Source organism: Chiloscyllium punctatum, chromosome 1 (assembly GCF_047496795.1).
Source record: "Chiloscyllium punctatum isolate Juve2018m chromosome 1, sChiPun1.3, whole genome shotgun sequence".
Taxonomy (NCBI): Eukaryota; Metazoa; Chordata; class Chondrichthyes; order Orectolobiformes; family Hemiscylliidae; genus Chiloscyllium; species Chiloscyllium punctatum.
The window spans coordinates 97,824,808-97,839,633 of NC_092739.1; the positions used below are offsets into that span (position 1 = coordinate 97,824,808).

Consider the following 14,826-nt stretch of genomic DNA (forward strand, 5'->3'; position numbering starts at 1 on the left):
AAATCCACAATTATCCCAATGACTGCTAATTGTAGAAAGGATAATCCAGGACCAAATGTTAAAGTACTGGTTAGTTGCTAGATTTGTTTTTGCACACATTTTGGAATAAATATTTACAATTTTCTGGCGTAATCCTTGAGTGTAAGGAGCACCAGAAAATTATGGTCACTACCTCTTATTTGCACCATGACCTACCTCAGACTCTTCCAATGCCTCATGATTTATCAACTGTTTAGGCTGGCAACCTTTTACCTAATAATTTTGCATTTCAGTTTACCTACAATAGTTCCATTCTCGTCCCACTGAAATTTGCCCTCCTTCACTTCAGTGTTTTTAGCTTGTTCCTTGTCCTTTAGAGAGCTACTGTAAATCTTATGATAACACAAACATTTTGGCAATAGCATTATGATAATTGACGTGTTTGTCCCTCAGAACATGCTCCACTAATAATTCTCCTTTCTCGATTGGCTGAAAACTTAGAGTCAAGAAAATTCATATGAACACGTTTCTGAAACTCATCACTTTCTGCTCTTTGTTAATGGTATTGTACAGTTCTTGGTCTATAGATTATATCCAACAGTGTAACCTATCCTCTCTTTCTTAGCTCTAACCAAATAGATTCTGTTCCTGACCCATCAAAAACATCCTTTCCAGCACCATAATATTTTCCTCAGTCAGTATCGCTATACTTCTTTCTTGCTTTTCTTACCTGCTTTTAACAGTACTCCAGATGTAGCCTCGCCAGCACCCTATAGAGCTGCAACATAACCTCCATATTTTTATACTCCATTCCTCTTGCAATGAAGGACAATATTCCATTTGTCTGAATTACCTGCTGCACCTGCAAATAATCTTTTGTGATTCATGCACAAGGACACCCAGGTCCACCTTCAGAGCAGCATGCTGCACTTTTTCATCATTTAAATAATAGTTCATTTTGCTGTTATTCCTATCAGAATGGATGACTTCATGGTTTCCAACATTATACTCCATATATCAGTCCCTTGCCCATTCACTTGTCCTGTTTATATCCCTTTGCAGACTTTGCTTGTCCTCTGCACACTTTTCTTTACCTCTCAGCTTAGTGTTATCTGTGATCTTTGCCACAATGATGGCCTGGAGTTGAAGTGTTCAGAGACGGAAAATGAGGCGGTCTTCGTCCAGGCATCGGGTGGTGAGTGGGGAGGTGTGGGCACAGGTTTTGCTATTCCTGTGGTGGCAGAAGAAGGTACCAGAAGGGGAGGGTGGGTTGTTGGGGGTGTGGACCTGACCAGGCAGTCACGGAGAGAACAGTCTTTGCGGAAAGGTGTTGGGAGGGAAATATTTCCCTGGTGGTGGAGTCTGTTTGGAGATGGAGGAAATGTCGGCGGATGATGCAGTTAATGTGGAGGTTGGCGGGGTGGAAGGTGAGGACCAGGTGGTTCTGTCCTTGTTGAGGTTGGAGGGGTGGGGTTTGTGGGTGGAGGTGCAGGACGTGGATGAGATGCATTGGAGGGCATCTCCTTCTTCTTCGAATCCTCCCACTTTCTCCAGACAATAGGGGTAGCCATGGGCACCCGCACCAGCTATGCCTGTCTCTTTGTTGGCTTTGTAAAACAGTCCATCTTCCGGAGTTACACCGGCACCACTCCCCACGTCTTCCTCCGCTACATTGATGACTGCATCAGCGTCACCTCATGCTCCCGTGAGGAGGTTGAGCAGTTCATCAACTTCACCAACACATTCCACCCCTACCTTATGTTCACCTGGACCATCTCTGACACCTCCCTCCCCTTCCTGGACCTCTCCATCTCCATTAATGACGACCGACTTAACACTGACATTTTTTACAAACCCACCGACTCCCACAGCTACCTGGATTACACCTCTTCCCACCCTACCTCCTGCAAAAATGCTATACCGTATTCCCAATTCCTCTGTCTCTGCCGTATCTGCTCTCAGGAGGACCGGTTACACCACAGGACACACCAGATGGCCTCCTCCTTTAAAGACCATAATTTCCCTTCCCACGTGGTTGAAGATGCCCTCCAACACATCTCATCCACGTCCTGCACCTCCGCCCTCAAACCCCACCTCTCCATACGCAACAAGGACAGAACCCCCCGGTCCTCCCCTTCCACCCTCTGAACCTCCACATAAACCGCACCATCTGCTTACATTTCCACCACCTCCAAATGGACTCCTCCACCAGGGATATATTTCCCTCCCCACCCCTTCCGCTTTCGGCAAAGACCGTTCCCTCTGTGACTACCTGGTTAGTTCACACCCTCCCCTCCTGCCACAGCAGGAATTGCAAAACCTGTGCCCACACCTCCCCCCTCACCTCCATCTAAGGGCCCAAAGGAGCTTTCCACATCCGTCAAAGTTTCACCTGCACATCCACCGATGTCATTTATTGTATCCGTTGCTCCCGATGCGGTCTCCTTTATATTGGGGAGACTGGATGCCTTCTTGCAGAGCGTTTTAGGGAACATCTCTGGGATGCCCGCACCAATCAACCCCACTGCCACGTGGCCGAATGTTTCAACTTCCCCGTCCCACTCTGCTGAGGACATGCAGGTCCTGGGCCGCCTCCACTGCTGCTCCCTCACAACCCAATGCCTCAAGGAAGAACACCTCATCTTCCGCCTCAGAACACTTCAACCCCAGGCCATCAATGTGGACTTCACCAGTTTCCTTATTTCCCCTCCTCCCACCTTACCCTAGTTCCAACCTGCCAGCTGAGCACTATCCTCGTGACCTATCCTACCTGCCAACCTTCCTTCCCACCTATCCACTCCACCCTCCTCTCCGACCTATCACCTTCATCTCCATCTCCATACACCTATTGCACTCTTAGCTACCTTCTCTCCAGCCCCACCACCTCCTATTTATCTCTCCAGCCCGGAGGCACCCTGTTTCATTCCTGATGAAGAGCTTTTGCCCGAAACGTCGATTTTCCTGCTCCTCAGATGCTGCCTGACCTGCTGTGCTTATCTAGCACTACTCTCATCTAGACTCGGATCTCCAGCATCTGCAGTCCTCACTTTCGCCTATTTTGAAACACTCGCAACAGTGCCTTTTTCATGTCTTTATGTCACCTGTCAACGTTTTGGGCTCTGTAGCATCACCACAGACCAAGCACCAGGGTGGTACAGGTGTTATACGAGGCTCGGGTATTGGTAGTCCTCCACCAGTCTGGGGTCTGACTGATCGTGGTGTAGGTGGATCGGCGCCCCTGTTTTTTATTTTTATTTTTATTTTTATTTCATTTTTTTTAATCCTAGTCTCCGGCCAGAGCCAGTTAGCAGTAGTTTGCTCATTTATCACTGAAGAGTTGTAATACTTCGAGTGTCAGTGAAAATGTGAGTCTTGATGTCTTTTGGGCAAAGGTTTCAAATCTTTCTATGCTGAGATACTTCATGAGGCTGTTATTCAGGCCCAGCCACTTGCCTCGTGCGCCCATCATGAAGCCAAAGTACTTGGGTTCCGAGCCCCCTGTCATTCCGTTATCTTGGTGTTTATATTTCTCTCATTTCTCAGGCTATGCCATTTCCAGAGCTTTGCTGTCATTCTTGTACCGCACCGTGACATCCACTACCGCGATCTTTCGATCTTTCTTGAATATGAGATTGGGTTTCTGTAGTGAGCCATCTTTTGCAAACAACCTGAGCTCAATGTACAATGTCTAGCTGTACTTACTGATGTGCTTTTGCAGCTGTTCAGCTATCTTATTATGGCATTTTATCCAAGCATTTTTGATAAATGGGCAGCATCCTGAAATGTGTGAGATGGTCCTGACTCCCGTTTCACAGCTTCGGCAAATTTTGTTTCTATTCGGTCTTCCCCTTGATAGGGTGGCTCTTGTCGAGTATAGATTACACCGCAAGAGCAAACTGTTTGTTTATAAACAGAGGATTTCTTATGAATTGCTGATTTCAGCCATGAGTTAGAGATTTTGTCATGTCTGAAGTACTGGATGCATGCCTCTTGGCATTCCAGCTTTTGCCACTTTCCAAATTCCCATTCTCTCCATCCTGCATACCTGTTGGGTGGTTTCTGTCGCTTGACATCTGTCTCCTGGAGTGCTGGCATGATGGCCATTTTGGCTGCTAGGTAGGAAACCTTCAATTTCTTTAGGGACTTTCGTGCGGTCCTGCAATGGTGTCTGTGTTGCATTGTCCTTTTTTACTGAAAGGACGCCCGAATTATCACATCACTGGATGTCTCCAGTGCCTCGCGTTTGCAGACAATTGTGGATGGAATTTGCATCTCAAGTTTTGGTTCTCCAAGACCGCCGTTCCTATTGCTGGCATACAGGACTCCATCAGTGGTATGAGGTGGAAGGTGGAGGAATTCTTTTGTGGCATTATGGATGATCTGGTCCAGTTTTATAAGTGTACATTGAGATGCTTTGGATAGGGTCAGATGGAAATGCAGTCTGGGGATGATGTGCATTTTAAGGATTTCCAGCCGTTGCCTTGGTTGGAGAGATGCTGCCTTTATTCTTTTAACCCAGGTCTTAAGCTTCTCCTCCGATTCTCCTTCTGACACACCTGCCCACTGATTGATACAGGCACCCAGATACTACTTCATGTCATCTGGGCGTATATCGGCTATGGATTCATTTCGCGGTTTCGAGTTATCGAAGTGGTTGTATAAGAAGGTCTTCCTCTTAAACATACAGTGGAAGCCCTTTGTCCTCAAGATGTTAATACTGAGACCTGTATGGTCACAGTATGACTGAAGCAGCTTCAGATTCCTCGCCGTTTCGGTGTGGGAGTCCCTCAGAAGGGCTATGTCATCCACGAAGGCCAAAGTCAAACAGTTGACTCCTCTGCCGCCACGGGGCATGGCGACCCCTGAGTTGGCCTTCTCCAGGGAGCATACCAGAGGATCCAGAGCGATGTTAAATAATGTTGCTTTACGCCCCTCTCAATGTTTGTAGGGGTGGTACATTTACCGTTCCCTTCCACCACTGTTTTGTTGCTAGTGTAGAGATCTTTGATCAGACCTGCAAAGGCTTTGGGAAGTTGTGCTCTTTGTAAAGTTTTCAGTAGTAGCTTGTGCCCAACTGAGTAGAGCGCATTCACCAGATCAACAAGACAACTGTGAGGTCCTCGCAGTTATGATTTGCTCCCTTCATGATGTTTTCGAGAATGACCATGTTTTCATTGCATCCGGGAGTGGCTGCTAAGAATCCCCTTTGCGTGTTGTTAATTTAGACTGTTTCACTGAGGTGCTTTGCCATTAATTTCATGAACAGTTGTAGCAGAATTGGACCAATAGTTATCGGCTGCCAGTTGTCAATGTTTTTCAGGAGGTCTTTAACCTCGCACTTAGGAATCAAGACCATCCAACTCTTTTTCAGGGATTTGAGTATTCTGCTTGATTTGAACCATAGGGAGAAGAGGCGGGGTAGATGAGTTTCCCCCTTCTCATGGATTGATCGTATATCACTCAGTTTCAGGTTGTCTGGTCCCGCGGCACTGTGCTCGTCTATCCCCTTGATGGCTGTCTCCACCTCTTCTACCTCTATGGGTTTCATCAAGGATCGGTCATCTACATTCCCAGTGTATGGGGCATACTTACTGATATTTGATTTCTGGTTTGGTATTGACAGTTTCTCTCAGATATATGCCTCCAGTTCCTCTTTTGAGAGGACAAGCAGATGAGGTCGGCGCCCCCATGATCTCGCGAGCTAGCTGGCGCCGTTTGATTTTGTAGAGCTCCTGTGTCGCTCTAAATAGCACTCTACTTGCTGCCCATATTTTCTTTGCCCCGATATTGTTACCAGTCTTTTTGTATTTTTTAGCCTGGTCTTTTTGAGGCTTCTTTCATTTTTTTCTGTCTCTCCCTACTGTTCATTAGTTGATCGGTAATACTTTCTTCCATCAGTCCTACCCCTAGGGCAAGAGTGTCCAGGTCGTTCCTTGTGCTCAAGAGCTCCTCAGCTTGTGTTAACTGGTCATCTACGTCCCTATACTTAAGGATTGAGGCCAGTGTTCTTCAGCTGGCTCTTTGGCGCGTGTTTTGATCATTGGCATTTTCCCAGATGTTCTCCCCCTCCGATTCATGTGAGTTATGGTTGACTTGTTTGGGGTTTGGACCTCCGTCGATGTGTTTGCAAGGGTCCTGCGCTTATCTGAGATTTGCTAGGGTATTTTTGTTTTAAGGATGCTGGCAATCGATTTATTAATAAATTTGTATCCTGTAAATCTTACTTCTCATTCCCTCAGGAGTGCCACTGCCACCTGTGACCATACGCGATCACTTCTCCCTGGTTTGCCCTTGACCTTGAGTGTAGTTTTGAGGTGTTTTTCATACCATAGACCAGGGTGTTGGTGCCTCTCGTGTTGACCAAGTCCCGACTGAGTTGGTCACACGCGCTGCGTGCAAAGTTCCCTGTTGGGGCGGGGGTTTTTTACCTTTGCATTTTGGGTAATGGCAGGAGCTACTTTCCTGCTTTGTTACAGCGTGAACATTTTGTTTGGATATTCTTGATTTTGTGCACCTTAGTCATATTGGTCTTAAACCGGCTCACAATGGGGAAGAGGCTGTCACAATTCTTGCATAAAGCCTATCGACTGGGTAGTGGATAATTACCTCTGGCACAGATATCCAGTCATATACTGGTTTGATCACTACTCCTTCCATAAAGGCAGATGTCTCAGTTGTTATATCACTAGTCTCAGTTTCAGTCTCTTTAGCCGTATGGTCTGTGCACTATATCGAATTTTGATAACTTGTTGTAGAATGTTTGGGTAGTTATGCTTGCCCCGTCCAGAGGGTGGGCCACCTTCATAGTTCCTTCTCCAACATTATCTATGTCATCCATTACTGGGCGAGCTGGCTCCCTGGGAGGGGTGGCGGGGCTCAGCTCCACATAAGGCAGGAGGTATCGTCTCAAGGTCGCAGTCTCGGTTTGAATCGAGATGAACTTTGTTGCTGGTTATGTTAAGCAGGCACGTTTACGACTTGATGACTTAACACAGCTCGCAGTTGTGGATGAGGCCGTGGGAGGTTGTTTATCCGGGACACTTCCAAGCCGGACTGCTCCACTGGAAATGGAAAACGCATGATTTTTTTGAAAGTGATACAGAGATATCAGGTCTGCGTTGACCACAGCTGTCTCGCACTTTTTCTCTGTCATTTTGTCATTCAGCAGCCAGGGCTACTGAGCTTACCAGCGGGGCCAACGAGGAAGCACGACACCAACTCTGCACCAAAGATACGTCAAAACGTCATAGTTACTCCCGCCATTGTTACCTGCCTTTTGTCAATTCCTTTTATTTAAACAGTGGCGTCACAATTGGTGTTATTGACTCTGCTGGAACTGCCCCAGCGTCCAATGAATTTTGGCAAGTTACCACAAGTGCATTTGTTATTTTGACCCACGATCTCTTTTAGTACCCTGTGATGCATTCCGTTAAGGCCAGGAGACTTGTCTACCTTTTAGCCCCATTAGCTTGCCCAAAACAATGTCTTTAAAGACAATGATTGTTTCTAGGTCCTCGGCTGTCATAGCCTCCTTGTCATCAATTATTGGCATGTTATTTGTGTGTTCCATGTGAAGATCGACACAAAATACCTGTTCAACGCCTTGTCCATATCCTCATTTCCCATTATTAATTCTCCCTTCTCATTCTTTGAAGAATCAATGTTTACCTTAGTCAATCTTTTTTGTTTTATATATTTGCAGAAAGTTTTGCTCTGATTTTAAATTGTGAACTAGTTTGCTCTCATAATCTATCTTACCTTTCTTAATAGTTCTTTTCATGGCTTCCTGTTGACCTTTAAAGATTTCCCAATCCTGGCGTTTCCCACTAATCTTTGGCACTTTGTATGCACAAACTTTCAATTTGATACCTTTCTTTATTTCTTTAAATATTCATGGCTGATAATCACTTTGCCACAGTCCTTCCTTTTCGTTGATATATATTTTTGTTGAGAATTGTGAAAAATCACTCTGAAAGTGCTCCACTGTTCCTCAGTTATCCCATATGGTCTTTGCTCTCAGTTTACCTAGCCAGCCCCTCCTTCATTCTATTGTAGTCTCCTTTGTTTCAGCACAAGACACTGGAACTGGGTTTTACTTTCTTACCCTCCATCTGTATTTTAAATTCAGTCAAACTGTGATTGCTCCTTCTGTGAGGATCCCTAACAGTGAGATCTGAAGAAGGGTCATTGGATCCAACACATCAACTCTGCTTTCTCTCCCAAGATGTTGCCAGGCCTGCAAATTCTGTTTGTTTCGAATCCTCTGTGACTATCACTTTTCTAATCTTCCTCCTATTAAATCATGAAATGTGTTACTTGAATATTAAGTCTCAACAATCAACTGCTTCTCTTGGGCTGATGCCACTTTATTGCGGAGGGGGTTACGGTTAACAGAAATGCTTCTTTAGTTCACTCTTACTGTCCAAATAATTGATTTTATGGAAAGTTGGACTTATATACTTTTATTGCTCTCTTTTCGAAATTAATTTTCACTTTATCCTGTAGAAGTTATTGATTTAATTGAACACCAATTTAGTTATTTAATTAGCTTTAGTTTATAGCCTTTCTATGGCAACATATCACTTAGCAAAGCACGAGTCACTTTCAGTTACAAATGCTTTTAACATCAAAACGGACAATGTCAAATCTGGGGAAGAAATACATATGTTCCTGAGACACACACTTCCATCTGTTGATTTGTTATCATGCTTAAGAAGTACTAAAAATAACAAACTAATTATATTTTAAAGGTTGTGATTAAATCTGAACTGGAACAAAGGATAATAAGACTGATTAACCAATTCAAAACCCAACATGGCAAATCGGGAACCATCTCTGGAAGGCTCACAGCGAAAAAACTGCAGGTAATACCATTTCAGCAATTATTTGCAAATGTTTCAAGCACTTCAGGGAATCCTTAGTTTTCACTTGCAGATAATACGTGTTATGGACCAGACCAAACCTCCCCTCAAAATAAGATAGCCCAGACCCTAACCTTTTCTTATTTTAAAGGTGGGTGGAGGGTGTTGTGTTCCAGATACAATTCAATTTGTTAACTACTCGAATTTAAGCAAAACGCCTTTTATGTTTACAAGCAGACTGAAGAAAAAGAAAAGAATTGGCTTAACTGTAACTCTATTGAAATGCTTAACAAAATACCTAACTACTATTAATTAACTGTTCCAATATAGTAACATACCATAAACACACCCTTGGCAAAGGAAAAGTCAGTAAAATAGACTGTTTCACATGCAATTTCAGAAGCTGAAAAGAACCCCAGCTTTTAGTTGTGACAGAGAGAAATAATAGTTTCCATGTCCAGGTTCAAGACCCCAACAACTGCTGAAAGCTAAAACTAAAAATCCTGGTTCTGTGGGGTTTGACCTCACCCATTTTTAGGCTGCTTCAGTTGTTCCAGTTTTTTTTAAAAAAATGGTCTTGCAAGATATTTACCTTATTGGCTTTGAGCAGATCGCTCGTCACTTCTGTCTCAACCTTTCTCCATAAAATAAACCAAATAAACACCTCCTAAAGCCAATTGTATTGTCCAAACAACACAACTTATTTCATATCCAGAAATGTTTATAGATGTACTAAGACACATGAATAACTGTTGGGACTACACAATCTATAAATGGGAAATCTTTTTTCTGCACCCAGTGTAAGAAAGCTGCGAGTCATTAAATTTGAAATAGATATCTAACTTTGTGATAGCTGCCTGAAATTTTCCTTCTGTTTGTGGAACATTAAGCATACCAATATTTGGACAGGATATTGATTCCACATCAATAGCAGTTGGGAAAGAATATGAGTGAGTATTATAAGTTGATATAAACTCTAGTAACAAAAAAAGGACAAACCATTGCACTTGAAATGTTATTTTCCACAAAATTTCCAGTAATATACTTTTTTGAAAGAAATCTTGTGAAATATTCATCAACTGCAAGAATGATGCCATTATTGTTTGTTTAATTGAAACAAGAAAGCTATAATTAAACTTGACACAGACTTTCACTATGTAGAAGATTTCCCATGGAAAGACACAAAATCACAATTTGGATTAATTTGATCGTAAGGCACAAAAAATACCTATAAAGAAAGGTAAGATAGATTGAGAGTAAACTAGCTCAGAATATAAAGATAGATAGCAAATGTTTCTATCAATATATAAAACAAAAAAGAGTGGCTGAGGTAAATAGTGGTCCTTTAGAGGATGAAAAAAGGATTTAGTAATGGGATATGAGGAAATGGCTGAGGCGTTGAACAGGTGTTTTATGTCAGTCTTCATAGTGGAGGACACAAATAACATGCCAGTAATTGACAAGGAGACAAAGATATGTGAGGACCTGGAAATCATCATCACAAAAGTTGTAGTTTTGGGAAAGCTAATGGAACTCAGGTAGACATGTCTCCTGGCCCTAATAAAGTGCATCCCAGGGTACTAAAAGAGATGGTGGGGGATATTGCAAATGCACCTCCAGTAATTTTCTCTGGGCCTGTTCTGTTCCAGCAAATTGGAAAACAGCAAATGTAATGCCACAATTTTAAAAAGTGGGTAGACAAAACATGGGGAATTATAACGGGTTAGCTTAACTTCGGTAGTGGGGGAAATGCTTGAGCTGAAAATGTGTTGCTGGAAAAGCACAGCAGGTCAGGAAGCATCCAAGGAACAGGAGAATCGACATTTTGGGCATAAGTCCTTCTTCAGGAATGAGGAAAGTGTGTCCAGCAGGCTAAGATAAAAGGTAGAGAGGGGGGACTTGGGGGAGGGGCGTTGGAAATGTGATAAGTGGAAGGAGGTCAAGGTGAGAGTGATAGGCCGGAGTGGGGTTGGGGCGGAGAGGTCAGGAAGAAGATTGCAGGTTAGGAAGGTGGTGTTGAGTTCGAGGGATTTGACTGAGACAAGGTGGAGGGAGGGGAAATGAGGAAACTGGAGAAATCTGAGTTCATCCCTTGTGGTTGGAGGGTTCCTAGGCGGAAGATGAGGCGCTCTTCCTCCAACCGTAGTGTTGCTATGGTCTGGCGATGGAGGAGTCCAAGGACCTGCATGTCCTTGGTGGAGTGGGAGGGGGAGTTGAAGTGTTGAGCCACGGGGTGGTTGGGTTGGTTGGTCCGGGTGTCCCAGAGGTGTTCTCTGAAAAGTTCCACAAGTAGGCGGCCTGTCTCCCCAATATAGAGGAGGCCACATTGGGTGCAGCGGATGCAATAGATGATATGTGTGGAGGTGCAAGTGAATTTGTGGTGGATATGGAAGTATCCCTTGGGGCCTTGGAGGGAAGTAAGGGGGGGGAGTGGGGGGTAGGTGTGGGTGCAAGTTTTGCATTTCTTGCGGTTGCAGGGTAAGGTGCCGAGAGTGGAGATTGGGTTGGTGGGGTTATGGACCTGACGGGGGAGTCACGGAGGGAGTGGTCTTTTCGGAACACTGATAGGGGAGGGAAGGGAAATATATCCCTGGTGGTGGGGTCCGTTTGGAGGTGGCGGAAATGACGGCAGATAATACGCTGTACATGGAGGTTGGTGGGGTGGTAGGTGAGGAGCAGTGGGGTTCTGTCCTGGTGGCGGTTGTAGAGGCGGGGCTCAAGGACGGAGGAGCGGGAAGTGGAAGAGATGCGGTGGAGGGCATCATCGACCATGTCTGGGGGAAAATTGCGGTCCTTGAAGAAGGAGGCCATCTGGGTTGTACGGTTTTGGAACTGGTCCTCCTGGGAGCAGATGTGGCGGAGGCGAAGGAATTGGGAATATGGGATGGCGTTTTTACAGGGGGCAGGGTGGGAGGAGGTGCAGTCTAGGTAGCTGTGGGAATCGGTCGGTTTATAGTAAATGTCCGTGTTGATTCGGTCGCCCGAGATATAAATGGAAAGGCCTAGGAAGGGGAGGGAGGAGTCTGAGATGGTCCAGGTGAATTTGAGGTCGGGGTGGAAGATGTTGGTAAAGTGGATGAACTGTTCAACCTCCTCGTGGGAGCACGAGGCAGCGCCGATACAGTCATCGATGTAGCGGAGGAAAAGGTGGGGGGTGGTGCCAGTGTAGCTGCGGAAGATGGACTGAGTACCAAAACTGTACAACCCAGATGGCCTCCTTCTTCAAGGACCGCAATTTCCCCCCAGACGTGGTCGACGATGCCCTCCATCGCATCTCTTCCACTTCCTGCTCCTCCGCCCTTGAACCCCCCCCACCAACCGCCACCAGGACAGAACCCCACTGCTCCTCATCTACCACCCCACCAACCTCCATGTACAGCGTATCATCCGCCATCATTTCCGCCACCTCCAAACGGACCCCACCACCAGGGATATATTTCCCTTCCTTTCCCGATCAGCGTTCTGAAAAGACCATTCCCTCCGTGACTCCCTCGTCAGGTCCACACCCCACACCAACCCAATCTCCACTCTCGGCACCTTCCCCTGCAACCGCAAGAAATGCAAAACTTGCGCCCACACCTCACCGCCTCCCCCCCCCCCCCCCCCCCCCCCCTTACTTCCCTCCAAGGCCCCAAGGGACACTTCCATATCCGCCACAAATTCACCTGCACCTCCACACATATCATCTATTGCATCCGCTGCACCCGATGTGGCCTCCTCTATATTGGGGAGACAGGCCACCTACTTGCGGAACTTTTCATAGAACACCTCTGGGACACCCGGACCAACCAACCCAACCACCCCGTAGCTCAACACTTCAACTCCCCCTCCCACTCCACCAAGGACATGCAGGTCCTTGGACTCCTCCATCACCAGGCCATAGCAACACGACGATTGGAGGAAGAGCCCCTCATCTTCTGCCTAGGAACCCTCTAACCACAAGGGATGAACTCAGATTTCTCCAGTTTCCTCATTTCCCCTCCCTCCACCTTGTCTCAGTCAAATCCCTCAAACTCAGCACCGCCTTCCTAACCTGCAATCTTCTTCCTGACCTCTCCGCCCCCACCCCACTCCGGCCTATCACCCTCACCTTGACCTCCCTCCACCTATCGTATTTCCAACGTCCCTCCCCCAAGCCCTTCGTCCCTACCTTTTATCTTAGCCTGCTGGACACACTTTCCTCATTCCTGAAGAAAGGCTTATGCCTGAAACGTTGATTCTCCTATTCCTTGGATGCTGCCTGACCTGCGCTTTTCCAGCAACACATTTTCAGCTCTGATCTCCAGCATCTGCAGTCCTCACTTTCTCTGGGAAAATGCTTGAGTCTATTATCAAGAAAGAAATAACAAGACATCTAGATAGAAGCTGTCTCGTTGGGCAGACGCAGCATGGTTTCATGAAAAGCAGGTCATGCTTAGCTAATCTACTGGAATTCTCTGAAGACATTACGAGCAAGGTGGACAATGGGGACCCAGTAGATGTGGTGTACCTAGATTTCCAAAGGCATTCGACAAAAGGCTGCAGCATAAGCTGAAGATGCATGACTTTATTGGCAATATATTAATTTGCATAGAGGATTAGTTAACTACATGAAGCAAAGAGTGGGGATAAATGAGTCTTTTCTGGTTGGTGATCAGAGACTCGTGGGTGGTGTGCCTCAGGATCAGTGTTGGGACTGTAGTTATTCAGGATTTACCTAGATGATTTGGAGTTGGGGACCATGAGTCGTGTGTCAAGGTTTGTGGGTGACACTAAGATGAATGGGAAAGCTAAGTGTGCAAAAGTCTGTGAAGCTTTGCAAAGGGACATGGATTTAAGTGAATGGGCAAAGGTCTGGCAGATGGAATACAATGTTAATAAAAGTGAAATCATCTATTTTGCTAAGAAAATAATAGTAAAAAGGACTGTTATTTGAAAGGTAAGAAATTGCAGCATGCTGCCGTGTAGAGGGACTTGGGTGTCCTTGTGCATGAATCTCAAAAGGTTAGTCTGCAGATGCAACAAGTAATTAAGACGACAAATGGAATTTTGTCCTTCATTACTAAGGGGATTGAGTTTAAAAGCAGGGAGGTTATGTTGCAGCTGTGTAAGGTGCTGATGAGGCCATACTTGGAGTACTATGTACAGTTTCTTCACCTTACTTGTGAAAGGATGTACTGGCACTGGAGGGGGTGCAAAAGAGGTTTACTAAGTTAAAGGTGTTGGCTTAAGAGGAGAGACTGAGTTGACTGGGGCTTTATTCATTGGAATTGAGAAGAATGAGGAAGGGGATCTGAGAGAAATATGTAAAACTATCAAGGAAATAGATAAGATAGAGTTGAGAGGATGTTTTCACTGGTGGATACAACTAGGACAAGAGGGCATAGCCTCAAAATTAGGGGTGGCAGATTTAGGACTGAATTGAGAAGAAACTCACAACCCTCTGGGTGAAGGAATCTGTGGAATTCCCTGCCCAGTGAAGTAGTTGAGGCTTCCTCATTGAATGTTTTTAAAGCTTAGATAATTTTTTGAGCAGTAAAGGAATTCAAGATTATGGTGAGAGGGCAGGTAAGTGGAGCTGAGTCCACAAAAAATTAGCCATGATCCTATTGAATGGCAAAATGGGCTCAAATAGCCAGATGGCCTACTCCTGCTCTTAGTTCTTATGTTGTAAGTGCTTGTCTGTTTCTTAAATCCTTAGTGAGTATTTATAGAACATGGACTGTTGGGCTTGTGGAAAGTGGCAAACATGACTGTGGGTATTGTGGGAAGCAGGTGATTCATGTAAATATTGCAGAGGAGTTTATTACAAGGATGGATGTTTATTATTCTTAATAGTCTAATTGTGGTTAAATTAGGATAATTTATGGTGTGCTTGGGCCAGTAAAGTGTTCATGGGATTTGAATTATGTTTACTTCTATAATTCATGATATTTAACCTTTTAACTGTCATCATTGATACTTGTATATGTTCATTCTAAGTATTCCCACTATATTATTAACTTTT

General features: G+C 45.0%; 1 protein-coding gene across 1 annotated transcript in view; it reads left to right on the top strand.

Annotated features, from left to right (window-relative positions):
• dhx29 (DEAH (Asp-Glu-Ala-His) box polypeptide 29) overlaps window positions 1-14,826 on the top strand; it is a 140,450-nt gene that overhangs the window by 15,826 nt on the left and 109,798 nt on the right. The window contains exon 3 of the mRNA XM_072571611.1: window positions 8,730-8,843. Coding sequence (XP_072427712.1) covers window positions 8,730-8,843 — 114 coding nt within the window. The remainder of the gene's footprint in view (window positions 1-8,729; window positions 8,844-14,826) is intronic.